Source organism: Vipera berus (assembly GCF_964194415.1).
Source record: "Vipera berus genome assembly, chromosome: 5".
Taxonomy (NCBI): Eukaryota; Metazoa; Chordata; class Lepidosauria; order Squamata; family Viperidae; genus Vipera; species Vipera berus.
The window spans coordinates 97,808,700-97,830,199 of record NC_138207.1 but is presented as its reverse complement, the minus strand read 5'-3'; the positions used below and the strand labels follow the sequence as shown (position 1 = coordinate 97,830,199).

At 44.9% G+C, this 21,500-nt stretch overlaps 1 protein-coding gene across 1 annotated transcript in view; it reads right to left on the bottom strand.

Moving 5' to 3' along the window:
- Positions 1–21,500, bottom strand: part of PARG (poly(ADP-ribose) glycohydrolase) — a 69,357-nt gene that overhangs the window by 5,745 nt on the left and 42,112 nt on the right. Inside the window, exons 10-14 of the mRNA XM_081329783.1 lie at positions 14,444–14,523; positions 12,784–12,844; positions 10,085–10,160; positions 7,102–7,249; positions 1,709–1,787 (exon numbers count right to left, since the gene is read on the bottom strand). Coding sequence (XP_081185909.1) covers positions 1,709–1,787; positions 7,102–7,249; positions 10,085–10,160; positions 12,784–12,844; positions 14,444–14,523 — 444 coding nt within the window. The remainder of the gene's footprint in view (positions 1–1,708; positions 1,788–7,101; positions 7,250–10,084; positions 10,161–12,783; positions 12,845–14,443; positions 14,524–21,500) is intronic.

Below are 21,500 nucleotides of genomic sequence, written 5' to 3'. Positions count from 1 at the left end.
AGTGGGGAGAGAGAGAGAGAGAGAGAGAGAGAGAGAGAGAGAGAGAGAGAGAGAGAGAGAGAGAGAGAGAGAGAGAGAGAGAGAGAGAGAGAGAGAGAGAGAGAGAATGTTGTTATGCTAACTGGTATAAGATCAGTCATATAAACAAGACAGATTTGACTTCATCTCTCAAGGGATTAACTGAAGCCTCAGAGCACAGAGACAAGCATTGGGAAAAGGCACCGTTCAACCAGATTGCCAATAATCTGTATTAAAATTGGAGAAGGCAGATGGGAGGGGAGAAAGACAAGGCCTTTTGTCTCCTAAGTATGCTTCAGGACAAGAATGTCAACTCTGCCACACCCTTAAGGAAGTCTAGCATGGATCTGATTGTTTGCAAAGGACCGTCCACCTCCCCCATTAAAAATACGTTGCTATCTAGATTAGCAGAGTAATGGGAAGGTCACGCATCCAATTCTAAGAATAAATTGTGGTGTTTTTTTCTTTAGCTTTTTTCTTTGCTTTACACTGAAGCTGGGTCACAAAACACGGTTTTTAGTTTAACTGGTATTTTATGGGTTGGGGGGTTTTTTTTGAAAGAGAGATGAAAAGAGTCCAAACAATAGTGAGCGCAGTTAGTAGAGAAGGAATAAGCAAATTGTTACTTCTTCCTTTGGAGGAGATAATGGTCCCAAAACCCTGTTAGCTTTTCGTAAGGGTCTAAAAAGTATGTTCTGGAACCCGTGTGCCAAATAGGTCACGGGCCCTGTTTCCAGGCTGTATCGCTAACTGGTCAAGTATCTTGCTCCTGTGTATAACTCATCTGAGCATTCTTAGTGTTTTCATTGTTTTTAATACTGACAGATTTTATTTTCCTGGGCTTCAAGATCACCGCAGATGGGGACTGCAGCCAAGAAATTAAAAGACGCTTGCTCCTGGGGAGGAAAGCCATGGCAAATCTAGACAGCACACTGAAAAGCAGAGACGGCACCCTGCCAACAAAAGTGTGTATAGTCAAGGCTATGGTCTTCCCAGTTGCAATGTACGGCTGTGAAAGTTTGGACCATAAGAAAGGCTGAGCGCCAAAGAATTGAAGCCTTTGAACTCTGGTGCTGGAGAAGACTCCTGCGAGTCCCTTGGACTGCAAGGCGATCAAACCGGTCAGTCCTAGAGGAGATCAACCCTGACTGCTCTTTAGAAGGCCAGATCCTGAAGTGGAAACTCAAATACTTTGGCCACCTAATGAGAAGGAAGGACTCACTGGAGAAGAGCCTAATGCTGGGAAAGGTTGAGGGTAAGAGAAGAAGGGGATGACAGAGAATGAGGTGGCTGGATGGAGTCACTGAAGCAGTAGACGTGAGCCTAAATGGACTCCAGAAGATGGTAGAGGATAGGAAGGCCTGGAGAGGAACGTTGTCCATGGGGTCGCGATGGGTTGGACACAACTTCGCAACTAACAACAACAACGTTGCTTTAAAATGTTTTTAGTATTTTTATTAGTAATATATATTTTTTTCAACTGTAAGCCACCCAAAGTGATTGACGGGAAGGCGGGAAGATATAGAAATTGATGGATCGAATGAATGAATGAATGAAATGAAATGAAAGAGGGAAGATTGAGGTGTCCTGCTTGGAAAAAACGATAGCCTGGATTTCTGAAGAATCTCCCCAATGCTAAGTTAATATCAGCCTTACTATTTAAAGTTAATTGGGAGGGTCAGAATTTTACCTGGGCATGTCGTCTTCGTGGCTCCTGGCCCACTGGTAGGTTTCTGCATAGCCAGTATATTCACTGTACTGTTCAGTCCCTGAATAAAAAAAATAATAATTAAAGGATTCATTTTCAGATGAGCATTTTACTTTACTCGCTGGAAACATACAGCATGGTTCCAGCTTTTCTCAGTGTTCAAGGCCAGCCATGGGGAGGACGGAGAAGAGTTATTAACTCAAAACTAACCTGGATGGGATATTAAAAAAACGGAAGCACAGAAGACCAGAAAGATCAATGGAAAGGGAAAGATCCATCCTCTCTCCCAAGGAAATGTAGTGTATTCTAAATCAGTGTTTCTCAACTTTGCAACTTAAAAAGATATGTGGACTTCAACTCCCAGAATTCCCTTGTCAGGAGTACCGAGAAAGAATTATTTAAATCCATACAAGATGGTTTAAGCCAGCGGTTGGCAAACTGGGCTCTTTTATGACTTGTGGACTTCAACTCCCAGAGCCAGCATGGGGAAACTATGGCCCCCTTCATAACCCGTGGACTTCAACTCCCAGAATTCCTGAGCCAGCATGGGGGAACAATGGCCCCCTTCATCACTCGTGGACTTCAACTCCCAGAATTCCTGAGCCAGCATGGGGGAACTATGGCCCCCTTCATGACTCGTGGACTTCAACTCCCAGAATTCCTCAGCCAGCATGGAGGAACTATGGCCTCTTCATGACTCGTGGACTTCAACTCCCAGAATTCCTGAGCCAGCATGGCTCATCTTGGAAACCTCTCCCTTTCCTCTCAGCATGGCTGGCTCAGGAATTCTGGGAGTTGAAGTCCACCAGTCATAAAAGAGCCAAGGTTGCGTACCCCTGGTTTAAGCACACAGTTTCTCTTCCTGCCCCACCCCAGGAAATAATAATAATAATAATAATAATAATAATAATAATAATAATAATAATAATAATAATAATAATAATAATAATAATAATAATAATAATAATTTTATTTGTATACCGCCCTTCTCCCGAAGGACTCAGGGCGGTGAACAGGGCAATACATGTTAAAAGACAAGAATACAAAAATTAAAAGAGATTAAACAAGATGCCCAAAAACTATAACAATAAGTTAAAATACATAAAAAGCAATAAAACCCAAACCCATCACCCATCAGGCCAGGCCGGCTTGTTCAAACAGGTAGGTCTTTAGATCGCGCCGGAAGGAGCGAAGGTCGGGTGCCATTTGGGTCCTATGCATTGACTCAGCAAATTGTTTGAAAGGGCTCTTTGGAAATGTTCAGAAAGATGTACAGAACACCTCTTTTTGAGCTGTTAAAAGTAGACAACATTTTCCCAATCTCCCCAGCTTTCACACTCAGCTGCATAGACTGACTCTACATAGGAAAAACACCCACTGGAAATCCACCATATTCATAAGAGGTTCATATTGTATTAATTTTCAGTGTCAGAGTTACATCAATGACGCCCTCGGATTTATTAATTTTCACATTCTGTCTGCAGCTATCAAAGCAAAAAAGCAAAACATCCCAGAATACAATTATTTGATCATAAGATTCTTTTGATTCATTGGTTGGGTTAGGAAAGATATCCATTTGCGTGGTTTTTTTTTGCATGACTGACCTCATATTTGTTACTGGGATGATCTCAAGCAGATGCTGGTCAATTGCAACAAATCTAATTTATTTGCAATTTCTCAAGTCTCTTCTGCAAATTTCAGCAGCAGAGTCCTATCCATTAAGTCACTGAGTCAAGATGCATCATTGAAAAAAATGAAATCTATCAGGCAGATAGCTGCACACAGCAAAAAAAAAAACACGGCTTAAGCAGAGAGGTGGAAGCCAGCCAAAGATCTATTGAAGATGATGAAATGGCGTTTTCCATTAAGGAAGTAGGACACTGCATCACAGATATTAATTAGAGAACACCAGGATAACTGATGACTTTGAAAGAAGAATTTTACTTTGATTTGCGTCTTAGATGCAGAAGAAGCTTCATGTTTTGGAGGCAAGATCCAGAAATGTTTGATTTAGCTGTAAGAATTTTTTTATCTCTTTCCACCAAGCTTTGCAGGGTCAGCAGGTCTTAAATAGGCAAACGATACCGACATTTAGGAAACAACTCATAAAGATCGCAAGACTATTCTCTAGTTGTTCCCTGGGTTAGTTACCTCAGCTAAAATTAACTTCACTTCCCCATTGGGAAAATTTTCAGACAGATTCAGGATGAAAACTATAATTATAAAATACTCTCACTCACACAATCATCCTGTAAAGCCTATCAATTTTACTTAGGTTTAAGCAACATTTTAAACCAATCTCAGGGCAATTGGTTCATTTATCTTACCCCTCTCCCAGAATTAACAGTATTTTCAAATCAACGTAAGAGCAACCGGTTCATTTCTCACCTCCGTTTTCCATTTTCTCTTTAAACTAATGTGCAAACCTCTAGCACCGTTGCTCTTTAAAAATGGAATTTATTTTCCAATCAAACCAAAGCATCTCTATGAGAGTTATTTAGCTGCTACTGAAAACATCTTTCTGCAAATTTCTGGAAAAAAACCTCAAGAGCCACGAATCCACTTAAAGTTGAGTGTTAGAATGTTTTTGAAAGATTGTCATATTATTCAATAGCTCGCATAGGAAAAATAATCCCTGTGATATACTCTGTTAAAAACCACAAGGCCTTACCAAACCAGGGGAAACGACATTCCATTTTGTAAACCGATCCTCAAAATTAAATCGCCGTACGCGTTAGAGGCTAAAAGCTGCAAAATACTACAGGAATGGCCCTGCTTAAAGGTTGCAGAATTTTGTTCTTCTAAACCAGGGGCAGGCAACCGTGGCTCTTTTATGACTCGTGGACTTCAACTCCCAGAATTCCTGAGCCAGCCATGCTGAGGGGAAAGGGAGAGGTTTCCAAGCTGAGCCATATGGAATAATAATAATAATAATAATAATAATAATAATAATAATAATAATAATAATAATAATAATAATAATAATAATAATAATAATATAGATGACGATGAATAAATGTGGCACCCAGAACTCCACAGGAGGGAACTGCAGCTCTCCAGCAGAATAATACTAATACTAATAGTAATAAGCCAGCCATGCTGAGGGGAAAGGGAGAGGTTTCCATGCTGAGCCATGCTGGCTCAGGAATTCTGGGAGTTGAAATCCACAAGTCATAGAGATGCCAAGGATGGCCTAGGCCAGAGGTAGGCAACCTTGGCTCTTTTATGACTCGTGGACTTCAACTCCCAGAATTCCTGAGCCAGCCACGCTGAGGGGAAATGGAGAGGTTTCCAAGCTGAGCCATTGCTGGCTCAGGAATTCTGGGAATTGAAGTCCACGTGTCATAAACGAGCCAAGGTGCCTACCCCGGTATAGTCTATGGTAAAATAATAATAATAATAATAATAATAATAATAATAATAATAATAATAATAATAATAATAATAATAATAATAATAATTTTATTTATTTATTTATTTAGATTTATATACCGCCCTTTCCCGAAGGACTCAGGGCGGTTTACAGGGCATTTAAAAGACAGTCAATACAAACGTTAAAACAAATTAAAAGAGATTAAATAGAACCCTGATAATAATAATAATAATATAGATGATGATGATGATGATGAAGCATAAATGTGGCACCCAGAACTTCACAGGAGGGAACTGCAGCTCTCCAGCAGAATAATACTAATACTAATAGTAATAAGCCAGCCATGCTGAGGGGAAAGGGAGAGGTTTCCATGCTGAGCCATGCTGGCTCAGGAATTCTGGGAGTTGAAATCCACGAGTCATAGAGATGCCAAGGATGGCCTAGGCCAGAGGTAGGCAACCTTGGCTCTTTTATGACTCGTGGACTTCAACTCCCAGAATTCCTGAGCCAGCCACGCTGAGGGGAAATGGAGAGGTTTCCAAGCTGAGCCATTGCTGGCTCAGGAATTCTGGGAGTTGAAGTCCACGTGTCATAAAGGAGCCAAGGTGCCTACCCCGGTATAGTCTATGGTAAAATAATAATAATAATAATAATAATAATAATAATAATAATAATAATAATAATAATAATAATAATAATAATTTTATTTATTTATTTATTTAGATTTATATACCGCCCTTTCCCGAAGGACTCAGGGCGGTTTACAGGGCATTTAAAAGACAGTCAATACAAACGTTAAAACAAATTAAAAGAGATTAAATAGAACCCTGATAATAATAATAATAATATAGATGATGATGATGATGATGAAGCATAAATGTGGCACCCAGAACTTCACAGGAGGGAACTGCAGCTCTCCAGCAGAATAATACTAATACTAATAGTAATAAGTCAGCCACGCTGAGGGGAAAGGGAGAGGTTTCCATGCTGAGCAATGCTGGCTCAGGAATTCTGGGAGTTGAAATCCACGAGTCATAGAGATGCCAAGGATGGCCTAGGCCAGAGGTAGGCAACCTTGGCTCTTTTATGACTCGTGGACTTCAACTCCCAGAATTCCTGAGCCAGCCACGCTGAGGGGAAATGGAGAGGTTTCCAAGCTGAGCCATTGCTGGCTCAGGAATTCTGGGAGTTGAAGTCCACGTGTCATAAAGGAGCCAAGGGTTGCCTGCCCCTGTTCTAAACCGAGATGTTCCGTCATCAAGGATAAGCTATCAATTTTTGTCCAATCAACAGATAATTTCTCTTCTAGGACCTATGAATTGACTGGACAGTCTTAAAGAAGGCTAAATCTTCAAGAAGAGGTAACTTCTCAGGGTTTCAGTCTTAATTAACCAATTGTTACGTGGATAAAGGGTTCCAGTCACCCCAGCATTCCCAAGAACCCTTTTACGGAAGGAACAGAAATTCTATGAATGACCAAGAATGCCTTCAAGACCCAAACTAAAGATTGTGTGTGTGTGTGAGGGAAAATAAGGGAAATAATAGCATCATCCTCAAGGTGAACTGTGACTCTAGATAACTGCTCTTTTTAAATGTTTCTCCGATCGTGGAATGGAAAAGCTCGTTAACGGTGAAAGATATGACTAAGGAAGAGTAGAACAGAGGAAAAATAACACACGAGGGCCTTCGTTCTTTGCAACACAACCAAGACTAATAAAGGAGAATATTTGCAGCTTAGGGTTGAAAGGAGAAGTTGTTGGCGCTCTCTGAGCTCGGTTGGTAGACTAGCACTGATAATGTTAGCTAGTTGGGTAATGAAACATCTTCACGCAAGCTCACAAAGCACCAAGGACCCTCCAATAAAGACTATTCCAGATCTTGTTGTGCAATCTCAATTCTAGAGCATGGTCAATCTGGACTCACTCTTTGGTTTATCAGCGCTCTTGTGAATCACGGTTGAGTTTTGGAATCCACAGGCATTAATCTCAAGGCAGTTACTCACCTGTGATGATCAGACACTCGTTGTGATCCAGGACCTCCGTGACGAGACGAGAGACAATCAACTCCGGGTTGATTAAGAAGCGGATTTCTTCTTGCACCAATCCTGCGCCAGTGACGCCCCCTCCGACAAAGCGGTTGGCAAAGTCAACCTGACAAGATACGTTGAGCGTTAAATTCTGAATCTTTGGCTTTGTTAGTCCCATTCAATAAAGCCCAAAATGAGTAGGAATGCCATCTCTCATGGTTGACCGTTGTGTGGTAGATTCTGACCACGCACGTTTAAGCAACTTAACTTTATTCTGTTCATTGGACAAGGCTATCTTAACGTTCATTTTGAGTTTCTTAAACTGTACTTCCAAGCTATGCAAATATGCTTAAAAATGCCAGAGGCTACGATCAAAATGGTGCAAAAGCTGGCCTCTGAAGCGTTGCTCGAAATACCAAGCGTGTAAAAACCAAAATACCAAACAATTAAAAACCAATATTATCTTTTAAATATTTAGTCTAACTACAGTATGCCCTAGCAAAGGCAATTTGCTTTTGTTTATTCAGGATCAGAAAGCCGGCAAGCTGAAACAGGACTGACAATCACAGCCCTCAGGTGGAAACGTTCTGGATGTAGTCAAAAGTAAATTTATAAAGTACAACAATGCCTCTGAATGTATTTTTCATTCCTCGTCCCAGAGCTACAGTTCTTGAATGCTTCACAATCAACAAGCAACATGGTCGAAAGCCATGCTGATGTTAATGCATATTTAAATAAATTTTAAAAAATACATTACTGAAAAATTGTTATGTTTCAAGCAAACACACACACACACACACACACACAGAGAGTAGACAGTTTTCTGGGCTCAACTGGAAAATGGACCCTGCAAGTTAGTACTTTTCCAACCTTAGAGACTTAAGGTATGAAAAACAAACAGCTGGGGAAGCCCAAAGCAGCAGGAAACTGCAACATGCTTTTAACGGCATCCTGCTCCAAAGATTTGGTTCGATTGACTGATTGATAGATAAATAAAAATTCACTGGCCACCCATCTTCCTGGATCCCGCCAGCCGGAATACTTGGGCTGACGGGACCTGCAGCACGCCTCCTCTGTTGGCAAAGTGGCACGGGCCAATCCCAGTTGGGCGAGCCGGTCCCTCGCGTAGCCTGGATCCATGCCAGGAAAGCTTTCAGAGATCTTCCCTCCTGCCTTAAAAACCGAGCCATTTCCGAACAGCGTAGCCATCAACAGCAAGGACACGTCCTGCTGATTAACTACGTTTATTTTGTACACTGTAGCAATATCCAAAGCCGCTAATCAAATTTTTTTTTTAAAAAAATGCTGTTTTGAGCACAAAAGGCTGGCCGTTTTCTGAGTCGCTCTTCCTCAAGTTTACGATCATATGCCACTGAACTAATTTAGTTAAGTGGCATCTAAAAACTGGCACCAAGGTACTTTCTGGCGCCATATTAACAATACGTTTAGGCACATTCTCCCATTTGGAAAAACTAGTGTATTTTCGCGAGGCTGCATATGAGACGTAATGTCCTCGCTCTTTTAAGCAATTAATTTCAGTTACTTCTCTTCACTCCGGAATATGTGATGCACAATCTTCGTGTGGTCTCTTGAGAAAGAAACGAGCTTTTTGAAGTCCACTCTTTGCGGTGCTTCTACAGAGGGAGAATTTTGAACTTTATCCAAAGCCTATTTAATTGGCGGGTTTTGTTGCTCGTGACTTACATTTACAGCCTGCCTTTTTTCTTAGGAGTCAAGATGTGTCTTGTGGAAAAGCTCCTACATTATCCCCATAAGAATAATCCTATGGGACCGCTTTAGACCGATGTTCCTCAGCCTTGGCATCTCTGACACGTGTGGGACTTCAGTTCCCAGAACTCAGAAGTCCACATATTTATAAGTTGCCAAGGTTGAGAAACGATGGTATACATCAAGATAGAGAAAGTGGCTGGTCTGTAGTGAGTTTTTAAGGGTTAAAGGCAGATTTGAACTTCGATTTATCCAGTCCTAGTTCAGCATCTTCACCACTAACTGCTTTTGCTCTGAATAGGATGACCATGCCCGAACTGTTTAAGGAAAATAAAAAGGATACACTTATTTATTTGGGTTTGAAGTAAGGTAAAGGTAAAGGTTCCCCCACACATGTGTGCTAGTCGTTTCCGACTCTAGGGGCCGGTGCTCATCTCCGTTTCAAAGCCGAAGAGCCAGCGCTTGTCCGAGGACATCTCCGTGGTCATGTGGCCGGCATGACTAGACGCCAAAGGCGCACGGAACGCTGTTACCTTCCCACCGTGGTGGTCCCTATTTTTCTACTTGCATTTTTACGTGCTTTCGAACTGCTAGGTGGGCAGAAGCTGGGACGAGTAACAGGCGCTCACTCTGCTATGCGGCACTCGGGATTCGACCCGCCAAACCGCCGATCTTCTGATCGACAAGCTCAGCGTCCTAACCGACTGAGCCACCGCATCCCTATGGGTTTGAAGTAGAAGACCACAAACAACAGGTGTAGCTCAGAGTACTTCAAAATTCTTCTCTCTCTGGCTTGCAAATATACAAATGACGCCTAAGGATTACGGACGAGACAAGACTCCTCATCAAACTGTTCTGGCTGACTGCTTTTCAGGTTAATATTATTCCCCCCGTAGCAGATCAAGCTTCCTGAATTTGCTGAGCTGGTCGCCAGACAGGGCACAGAAATACTGCTCTCCATTTTTATTTTTATTTTAAAAGGGGAAAAGTTGAAAAATGGACAGCCTGTCACTCCCCTACCCTGGACCCCCCCCCTTCCTCTAACGCTTGTCAATCCTTTACCTGACCTGAAAAAAACAACAAAAACAAAAATAAAATAAAAACCAAGCTCCATCCCGGTCTTCTGACTGTCAATCAAAAGGCTTTCTCCAAGACGGGAAGCTGAGCCAACAGATGATAATGCTAAGGTTGTGATGTGACGTGTGACAGCTTTGGCGCAACCTATGCTTACCTGGAGCATCCCTTGCCCGTTGCTCTCAATCGTCCCTTCATAGGTGACATGCAACCTGGGCATTTTTTTCTGAGATCTGTAAAAAGAAGCATACCAAAGCAACACGAGGAGGTTTTTTAGGAGGTGGGGGGAGGAAATTCTCATTTTAATATGCTCTGCATCCATTAATAAAGCAGTTGCCACCTCTCCAACTGATGAAAGTTCAAGAACAGCGGGAAACCTGTGCAGAAGATAGGTTGTCAACGCTGCTAACGATCGGATGTTTTTGCACTGACAACAGATGGAGATGTAGTCATTTTCTTCCTTTCCCTTTTAAGAGATATATGACACTGGGGAGGGGAAGGATGTGCATGAGAGTCCAGCTAGACATAACAACACTAAACTGAGCGTGAGAATCAAGGTTACTGAGCCCAGAGCTGATAAAGAATTGGCGGGCTGGAGAACTAGAGGGGAAGCCTGCATTTCAATTGGAGAATGTGATTTATGACTGTTAATTAGAGGAGGGAATTGTGCTTTGATACTATGTGCTCAGGGGAGGGGAATTCAGATTTTGGCTTTGCCTGGGGAGGGGAAGGATGTGCACGAGAGTCCAGCTAGACATAACAACACCTAGCGTGAGAATCAAGGTTACTGAGCCCAGAGCTGATAAAGTATTGGCAGGCTGGAGAGGAAGCCCGCGCTTCGAGCTAGTTGGGGAATGTGATTTATGACTGTTAATTGGGGGAGGGAATTGTGCTTTGATACTATGTGCTCCAGGGGAGGGGAATTCAGTTTTTTGGCTTCGAATACCTAAGTGCCGATATTACGCTACTCGAATAAGAGATCCTTTAAGGTAAACAATGCCTCAAGGTTCTTTTGAAGAGTTTCATCTGTCGGAACCATGACATTAGGCTGTACTTCTTGCAGATTTAATACATAGATTGGGCTGGGTCTTTCCCCCACTCCCACTCCCCCAAAAAAATTGTGCCATGAACTTTGTTCCTAATGCAATCTGTCAGCTTGAAATGGACATAAAGGATTCTCAAGAGACTAGTGGGTACAACGCCATGTTGCACCAGTCCACATCACAGATTTGTGAATCACACTGCGTGGGTCTTCTACTATCTTTCACGAAACACTGCTGGAATAAAGCGTGTCATTTACAGATTGTAAGGAGACAAAATTTATTACCAGCTGTACCCTCAGCTGGGGCTTTATAAAGAGCCCCCCCCTCCGACTGACCCAAACAGCAGCAATAAGAAGCAAGCCCATCATCAGTTTTCAGCAGAATTCTTAAAGAAGAATGGCAAATTAAAGACTTGGCATGGTTGAAGATTTAAGATCACGTTGGCAGTGTTTATTTCTATCAAAAGAGAGTACTCGAGGACTTTTATGCAAAAATAAGAGTTGCTTTTCTTCTTTAAAAAAATAAAAACAATCCCCATCCTAGCGTATAAGATGGTTTTGTGGCAAAACACACCTCTTGGTTTAAGCACTCATTTTATATGAACATCAGACACCTTCAGATTCTGTCTCCATGTCGTTATTTTATCATTTTTCAGAGAGATTTACTGACCCAAAGGCATCGGTTAAGTGGCATCTGCTTTCCTGCTATTTCTTGCAAAATAAAACATTTCATCTGGCACCACCTCGAACAAAATCTGGGTGCCGATGGAATAAATAAAGAGGATTGGGGTGGATTTGTTCTGAAACATGCCACCTCAGAATGGATTTTAGTTCGCTAATCATCGGCCATTTAGAGGTAAGTTGACAAACCAGGAATGTGGATTTCATTGGGCCCCACTGAGAAAGGCATTCATACTAGCATGCCTAGATGTGAAGCCCTCAGTGGTTTCACAGGGCTGATATATGGATTTTCCTTCCTCTTAATCGTTTTGTCTATATTAAGGACTGGCTAGAGAATTCTGGGAGTTGAAGTCCACAAGTCTTAAAGTTACCAAGGTTGGACACCCCTGATCTATATGCTTCTAGAGGTGGAATCAGCAGCCCATGTCCTAACGTTGTTGTTGTTAGCTGCGAAGTCCTGTCCGACCCATCGCGACCCCATGGACGACGTTCCTCCAGGCCTTCCTGTCCTCTACCATCTTCTGGAGCCCATTCAAGCTCACGCCTACTGCTTCAGTGACTCCATCCAGCCACCTCGTTCTCTGTCGTCCCCTTCTTCTCTTGCCCTCAATCTTTCCCAGCATGAGGCTCTTCTCCACTGAGTCCTTCCTTCTCATTAGGTGGCCAAAGTATTTTGAGTTTCAGCTTCAGGATCTGGCCTTCTAAAGAGCAGTCAGGATTGATCTCCTCTAGGACTGACCGGTTTGATCGCCTTGCAGTGACTCGCAGGAGTCTTCTCCAGCACCAATGTCCTAACATACCGTTACATTTATCACTTGTTATGCCCTTTTTTTAAGGTTATTCAGGAAAATCTGTTTCCTTTTACAGTATGTTTTTTTTCTTCCTGGCTGGTAACAATCCTGAAGTAACCATTCAGGTTTCAAAATGTTGCTACCCTTGCTTACCAATTAGGCAACAAGATGTTAGGTGTAACGTGGAACAGTGGCAATTGCTATTTCTTGAAATGCACTCTCTTTTCTTTGTTTCAATTTGCACTTTGAACTGAACAATCTTATGCCCGGCTGAGTTTTCACTGTAATGAATTGAAATTAATATAAATTTGAAAAAAAAGGATAAGATTTTGCTTGACTTACCTTTCCCATTCTGGAAATTCCTGCAGACACTGTCTGGTGAATGTCACAAGTCCAGTGGGTTCTTATAAGCAAACAGACCAAAACAGATAAATATTAGTAAGTTAAAAAAAAAAATCCTACGGGACACAAGTCAGAAAAGCCCATGCTTCTAAGATGGAAATATAAGACATTTTGGGGAAAGAGAAGGAAGTGTGGCAGCTAGAAAGAATTCGTTTCCTTTTGTGCAGCCACTATTTATTTATTAAATTTATAGGCCGCCCATCACACTATCCAGTGACTCTGGGCGGCTTACAACGTCATCAACAGGAGCCTAATACCATTAGAAGATTGAAAAGGCACGAAAACATATAAGCATTAAAAGCTTAAACAGTAAAACAAAATAGACAACGAAGCAGACCAACTTGGGATGCTGACTAATAATTAAGGCTGCCATTCTACCTAAGCATCTCAGAGAAACGAGAGCCGGATATGGAAAGTTTGCTGGAGAAGCACGTACAGGAGGAGACAAGTTTATTTTCTTTGAGTTTACTTTATTCTCATGGAAATGCCTCATCTCTTGGGTTTTGCAATGATTCGGCTGACGGGTTTGCTAAATGAATACATGAAGGGAGCAGAATGCAATATCCCTGGAAAATTCTCTGCGGAAAATATTTAAAGAGTCTTATTAATCTATTAGAAGCTGCAAGGCATTCGAGAGGCTTGTCGGAAGCCTTGTTCCATTTCCCCCCCCCCCCCGCCAGGAATATTTGCATTAATCTTCTGTTTCACCACAAAAAGACTATTCTACGATGAGCTAAGGTCACCCGAATAAAGTTATCACCTTCTAAAAGCAGAACAGAACAGAATAACCTTGGAGATCTTCTAGTCCAGTGAGGGCGAACCTTTTAGAGACCAAGTGCCCGAAAACCGCCCCGTCCCGGCTCAAACGAAATAGATCCCGAAGCTGAATGGCTTTCTTTTACCATTCATCACGATCTGCTAGTTATTAATAGGATAGTTCAGGAGTAGGCAACCTTGGCTCTTTTATGACTTGTGGACTTCAATTCCCAGAATTCCTGAGCCAGCGCGGGGGAACTATGGCCCCTTCATGACTTGTGGACTTCAATTCCCAGAATTCCTGAGCCAGCGTGGGGGAACTATGGCCCCTTCATGACTCGTGGACTTCAACTCCCAGAATTCCTCAGCCAGCATGTGGGAACTATGGCCCCTTCGTGACTTGTGGACTTCAACTCCCAGAATTCCTCAGCCAGCGTGGGGGAACTATGGCCCCTTCATGACTCGTGGACTTCAACTCCCAGAATTCCTGAGCCAGCGTGGCTCAGCTTGGAAACTCTCCCTTTCCCCTCAGCATGGCTGGCTCAGGAATTCTGGGAGTTGAAGTCCACGACTCATAAAAGAGCCAAGGTTGCCTACCTCTGGCCTAGGCCATCCTTGGCATCTCTATGACTCATGGACTTCAACTCCCAGAATTCCTGAGCCGGCATGGCTCAGCTTGGAAACCTCTCCCTTTCCCCTCAGCATGGCTGGCTCAGGAATTCTGGGAGTTGAAGTCCAAGACTCATAAAAGAGCCAAGGTTGCCTACCCCCGGGATAGTTATAAGGCTTATTCCCTGGGGGTGGGGTGGGGGCAGAGAAAAGACTACGAGATTGACAAGCTTACTTTTTTCAGTGACTCTTCGGAAGTAGCAGAAAAGGGTTTTTAGCTTCTCAGGCTTTCTCGGAGATCGCCCCTCAAACAACCTACAGGAAGCAAAAAAAAAGAGAAGACGACGATTGGAAAGTAATTCAGCAAAGCAAAATGAAGCAGTGGCACGCCTCAAAGCCCACTTAAAAGATAATCCCTCTCACGACTTTTCTAAGTTCCGGCTTCCTCCTCCGGATCATGGGCCAACGATCTACATAGCAGCTAGACTTGGATCTATGGCTTGTGGACTCGCGGCTCCCAGAATTCCCCAGCCAGCCATGAATTCTGTGAATTGAAGTCCACAGGTCTTAAAGCTGATCTGATCTACAATCTTGTGTAATTACTTCTCCACCCTCATCGCGTCCGCAGATAATCGCCCGGCCGCCTTGTTTAGGGTGACTCGCTCCCTTCTTAATCAGGAAGTGAGGGAGGATCCCTTGCAGGGTCGTGCCGAGGAGTTTGGTCAACATCTGTCGGATAAAATCGCTCGGATTCGGACCGGTTTGGACTCCAGCTGGGCAGAGTCTGACGATCAGGACACGGGCGGTCTTGTCAATGTTATCTGGGAGGAGTTTGATTCTGTGACCCCTGATGAAGTGGACAGGATTATGGGGAAGCTGAGTTCCACCACATGTTTATTGGACCCGTGCCCTTCTTGGCTGGTTTATGCAGCTAGGGAGAGGACACGAGGCTGGCTCCAGGCGGTTATATCTGCTTCTTTGAGTGAGGGTTGTTTCCCCACCATCTTGAAGGAGGCGGTGGTGAGACCTCTCCTCAAGAAGCCTGCCTTGGACCCAGCTGTATTGAACAACTTTCGTCCAGTCTCCAACCTTCGCTTTCTTGCGAAGGTTGTTGAGAGTGTGGTGGCGCATCAGCTCCCTCTGGTCCTGGATGAAGCGGATTATCTGGACCCTTACCAATCGGGTTTCAGGCCCGGGCACAGCACGGAGACGGCATTGGTCGCTCTGGTGAATGATCTCTGGAGGGCTCGGGATAGGGGGTATTCCTCTGTCCTAGTCCTATTAGACCTCTCGGCGGCTTTCGATACCATCGACCATGGTATCCTGCTGCAGCGTCTCAGGGGATTGGGAGTGGGAGGCACGGTTTTTCAGTGGTTCTCCTCCTATCTCCTGGGACGCTCGCAGTCGGTGTTGGCAGGGGGGCAGAGGTCGACCCCTAGGACTCTCGCTTGTGGAGTTCCTCAGGGGTCGGTCCTCTCGCCTCTCCTGTTCAACATCTATATGAAACCGCTGGGTGAGATCATTCGTGGTTTTGGAGTTGGGTATCATCAATATGCTGATGATACCCAACTTTTTATTTCGACCCCAAACCACCCCAGTGATGCCCTCGTTGTGATGTCCCGTTGCCTGGAGGCGGTTCGGGTCTGGATGGGGAGGAACAGACTTCAACTCAACCCTGACAAGACTGAGTGGCTGTACATTCCGGCTTCCCGAGACACCTGGGATGTTCCACCTCTTTCTATGGGGGGTGAGCTTTTACCCCCTGTGGATAGGGCTCGCAACTTGGGAGTCCTCCTAGATTCACGACTCACTTTGGAGGATCACATAGTGGCCGTGACTAGGGGGGCTTTTGCCCAGGTTCGCCTGGTGCGCCAGTTGCGGCCCTATCTGGACCGGGAGGCCTTGTGTACGGTCACTCATGCGCTCGTGACCTCTCGCCTAGACTACTGTAACGCTCTCTACATGGGACTTCCCTTGAAGACTACTCGGAGGCTCCAACTGGTACAGAATGTGGCCGCGAGAGTTGTCTTGGGAGTTTCCCGGTACTCCCATGTTACACCTTTGCTCCGTGAGCTGCATTGGTTACCAGTTGTCTTCCGGGTAAGGTTCAAGGTTTTGGTTATGATCTTTAAGTCCCTACATGGCATGGGTCCGCGATACCTCGAGGACCACCTGCTGCCGGCGTCGACTCCCCTCCGCCCTGTGCGCGCCCACAGAGAGGGCCTCCTCAGGGTGCCTCCTGTCAGGGAATGTCGACTGGTGGCCCCCAGGGGGAGGGCCTTCTCTGTGGGTGCTCCGGCGTTATGGAACCAACTGCCGGTTGAGCTCCGGATGGCATCAGACCTCCGATCCTTCCGTCGCGGGTTGAAGACCCATTTATTCGAACTAGCGGGTCTGGCCTGATGGGGGTACTTGGGTTTTTTATAGGTTTGTTTTATTATTCTGGTTTTAACTTGGGCATTAATTTAATTATCTTTTAATGTTTGTACTGTTGTTTATATTTATGCCCTGTGAACCGCCCTGAGTCCCTTTGGGAGAAGGGCGGTATAAAAATCTCAATAAATCTTAAATCTTAAATCTTTTCCGCTTGCTCTTTTCCAAGCACTGTGAAGCCCAAATCCCTAATAATTTTCTCTGATGACGGAAGCTTACAAAGACTTTTGATCCAGAACATCTGCAGGGAAGCAGGCTGTGGATTTTAGCTTAGTTTTAGTTTCATGACCAGGTTGCGAATTTTTAGTTTAGTCTTAAGTCCATGTCAAAAAGCTGGATAGTTCCTTCCTTGTGCCCCAAATGTACTTTACTCAGCTTATCTGAATCCAAAGGATTCTGCCTAAAATTTCAGAGCCATGATCAGAACTCAAGACAATATTCCACTCATCTAAACAGATTGCTGGAGGATGCTTGAGAGAGACTTTTTATTAGCCTGATCCAATTGTGGAATTGGATAATATGTGTTCCTTCCTGGTTCCATTTTAAACAGTAAATACAAACTGAATTTTTTGTTTGTTTTTTTTTATGCTTTGCTATCTTTATTATGTTAAAAGGTAAAGGTAAAAGTTCCCCCGCACATGCGTGCTATTCGTTTCCGACTCTAGGGGCCGGTGCTCATCTCCGTTTCAAAGCCAAAGAGCCAGCGCTTGTCCGAGGACGTCTCCGTGGTCATGTGGCCGGCATGACTAGATGCCAAACGCGCACGGAACGCTGTTACCTTCCCACCGTAGCGGTCCCTATTTTTCTACTTGCATTTTTACGTGCTTTCGAACTGCTAGGTTAGCAGAAGCTGGGACGAGTAACAGGCGCTCACTCTGCTACGCGGCACTCGGGATTCGACCCGCCAAACTGCCGACCTTCTGATCGACAAGCTCAGCGTCCTAACCCACTGAGCCACTGCGTCCCTGTTATTATGTTACTATCCATTTTTTATGCGTGCAGGTGGTGCTCTTGCACTCTCTTGCTTTTTTGAGCTTTTTGCTACGTAACACCTAGCAAACGAAAGGCGTGATTTCTACATTTAACAGGTTAAAAAATAAGACAAAAGTAACTCTGCCACTTGCGTCACCATTTCTACATTTGTTTTCTTGGCTATATTTGCGCTGATTTTGGCAATAAGCATTTCAAAACCTCCCCCTGGAATGTATCAACAATAAGCTATGCTCCCTTCAGTGCATCATCATCATCATCATCATCATCATTATTATTATTATTATTATTATTATTATTATTATTATTATTATTATTATTATTATTATTATTACATTTTCCCGGTTAAGGGGGGGGAGAAAAAGATTTTGTTCTTCAGCCATTTCTGCGTGTATGAAAACATGTTTCCTTGTTGCATTTCAAAGGTTTTTTGGGGGGAGGGGTAGAAATACCCTCGTAAAATGAAAATCCTTGCACACCAGTAAACATAACTCTTTTCACTCATTAAAGAGAGCCCATACTTTTATATCCAGCATGTTTTAAACTGCCCTCCAGCCATCTGCATTTAGGTGACTCGATTTGATTTCGTACAAAACAAGATCCACCGCGATGGCCGACGTATAATGCAATTTTTGCCTAGGAGGAGAAATTGTGATGGCTTGAGAACAGGAAGACGGATGCCTCTTAAAGAGTGAGTCCCTTCAGTATAATAGAGGCCAGAGATGGCAAAAGAGATTGGGGGCACACGCTCGTTTCTCAAATCCACTCTTGAAATGTTGACTAGGAAGGGACAGTAGTACGAGAGCATCTGTCTAATTCTGTTTGGTAGAAAGGCATGCTTAGGTTTTAAGGAAAAGAGAAGTCAGATTTCAATGTGTCTATGGAGAGTCATCCAAGTCAGGGGTGTTCCAAAGGTACTTCCCCCCCCCACCGCCCCAAGAACATCTTTTCCTTGAAGACGTTTTACTTCTCATCCGAGAACCTTCTTTGGTTCTGCTTCAGTTCAGAATTGAAGAAGCTTCTCGGATGAGAAGCGTAACGCCTTCAAGGGAAAACACGAAGATAGCCCAGTTGCCTCTTGAAAAATAAAATAAAAGCATCTCCGGGTCAATGTTCGACAGCTGAAACTTAAAGTCTTGGTTTGGGAAGCTAGCTTTCAAAAGCGTGACGCAAAAAACCGGCCATACTGCTTTCATTATAAGCCTAGGGTTGGAAGGGACTTCGAGGGTCTTCTAAGTCCAACCCACGTCCAGGGCAAGAATCCTCAGGACACCTTGGACCAATGGCTGTCCAGTCTCTTCTTGAAAACCTCCCGAGATGGAGTCCCCACAACTTTAGGATGGAGGCTGTTCCATTGATTAATAGTTCTCAAAAGTCAGGAAATTCCTCCTAAGTTAAAATTTTGGATCGTTCACTGTGAAGCTTTCACCCATTGCTTCTCGTCTTGTCCTCAGATGCTAGAGAGGCATCTACTCTCTCTCCCGTGAGAGCCCTTCATGTATCGGAGGACTGCTATCATGTCTCTCCCCATCCTTCTCTTCTTTAAACTAGACATGCCAACTTCCTGTAACTGCTCTTCATGGGATTTAGTCTCTACGTTCCTTACTATCTTTGATGTTCTTCTCAGCATCATTCTTCGTACTGTGGTGACCAGAGCTGGACACAAGTTTTCCAGGTGCAGTCCAAGCAGGGTAAGATAGGGAAGTATTTTCACTTCCAATTAACTTCAGTTGTGATTGTGAAGAACACATCCAAATAACTCTGGAAACTTCTAAGATGGCAGGATATCTACAGTCAACTTGGGAACTCTTTGGAGATGCTGCAATGGCTGAAAGTGTGCAACTGAAGGTACAGGTGCCTGTGAAGTAGGAAAAAAATGATTTTGCTGCCCAGGTACCTGTTAACCTGGATGTTGTACCAGACTCCGATGAATGAAGTAGCAGCGTTTTATCATCTGGAAGACCTGAAAAGTCCCACATGAAAAAGGTCGAGCCTATGAAAGAGATCTTTGGTAGATCTTCTGTGACCTTGTGGAATTATTGTCCTGAGACATCTCAGTGAGTGAACAGCATGGCTGCAAACTACTCAACTTCTGAGGTTATTAAGAACCATGTCAAGCCCCACGGGCTCGACATTGCAGAGGGGACCACGGAGGGATACGGGGGAGCACGACTGGCAGCACCTGTGCGGCCCCGAAGGCCCAGCGGCGCCCGCTCACACCAGCTGATCGGCGGGCGAACGCTGGACGCGCAGCCACACCACCGGCTGAGAGGCGGCCGGAGACAGCTGAAAACGGCCGCGGAGTCCTCGCCCCAGCGCGGGTGGCTGGGAGGCGGCTGGAGATGGCTGAAAACGGCCGCGGAGTCCTCGCCCCGGCGCGGGTGGCTGGGAGGCGGCTGGAGACGGCTGCCGGTGGTCGCGCGACTCGTCCAGCTGGGGGGCGGTCAAGAACAGCCTCCGGAGGGTCCACAACTACACTACCAGCTGAGAGGCGGCCGGCAGCGTTCACGAGCGGCGTCAGACAGCCCGCCTCGGCACAGCCAGCTGAGAGGCGGCCGGCGGCATTCACGAGCGGCGTCAGACAGCCCGCCTCGGCACAGCCAGCTGAGAGGCGGCCGGCGGCGTTCACGAGCGGCGTCAGACAGCCCGCCTCAGCACAGCCAGCTGGGAGGCGGCCGGAGACGGCGAGGAGCATGAGTGAACATGGGCGCTGCCTCACGGTCTCGGGAGTTGGATGCCAGCCGATAGCGAAGCGAGCCGCACAGCTGCGGTCGGACCTTGGGGGTTGCCAGGGGCCCATGGGTGCGACACGGGGTGTTGCGGTGGAGGGGGACAACACACACGGAACTTTAGGGGGGAGCAAGACTTACGCTTTCCTGTATGCTGGGGGTTTCGGTGCTAGTGGGAGGGGCTGGGCATGGGCTGCCGGGGGGTGGAGTATTTACGCAGGCCAGGCGGATGCTGGTCTGCGCGGGGAAGGGGTGGGGCCCATGGGTGGGGCTGCTGCCTAGTTACAGGCACAAGATAAAAGGCGCGTTGGGGGCGGGTAGCTTCCAACGCTGACTTTGCAATTGCTTGGATATCCTGCTAGTAAAGGTACTCTCGCAGTCAACCGTACTACGTCGTCATTTTTGCTCGTGTTCTCCGGCGTAGACGGGGATTTGACAAACCAGTCCTTAGCAGCAACACTGAGGTTACACAGGTTACACAGAGGATGCTACAGCTTGCTCTTTTGTTTATGGCTAGAACAGCAACAAACGTGGCCTGAAGTAAGAAGACAAGCACCAGTCAGTTGAAGGTAGTGGTGCATCACACATGTTTTTGTAGATTGTTCTTAGTCTTAAATGGCCCAGATGTTTTCTACAGCGCCCAAATGTTGCTAACAGTGGAACTGTGAAAGAATTCCTGATGCTACGAGACTTTGGTCTTAGGTGGCACTTCATCTTGCTCCTTACATTTTTATTTAACTCATCTCAAAGATCTGGAGGAGGAACATGAAGGCAGTTTGTCGATCAGGCTTCAGATAATCAATTTGCTAATGGAACATTCTGGCAGGCTTTTCGTAGACGTTGACCTAATTATAAAGCAATAGAAGTAAATGGGAGAGCTCGTCATTTTGATCTGGTAGTATTTGCCTCTGTTATTCGGTGTCTGCGATTCGACCAATAATGTAATTTGAGCATTATCGGGTTTTTGCTGCTAACAGGGCAACCCGTCAAGGGATACAAATGATCGACATTTTCGCTTTCCTAGCAAACCTGGAGAGATCCAGTCCAAGAACAGGATTATATCCTGATCCACTATTTAGAAGTATCTGATGACCCATTGGATGTCCACAACAGCTGCTCGTGAATGGAGGTGGCGGCTTG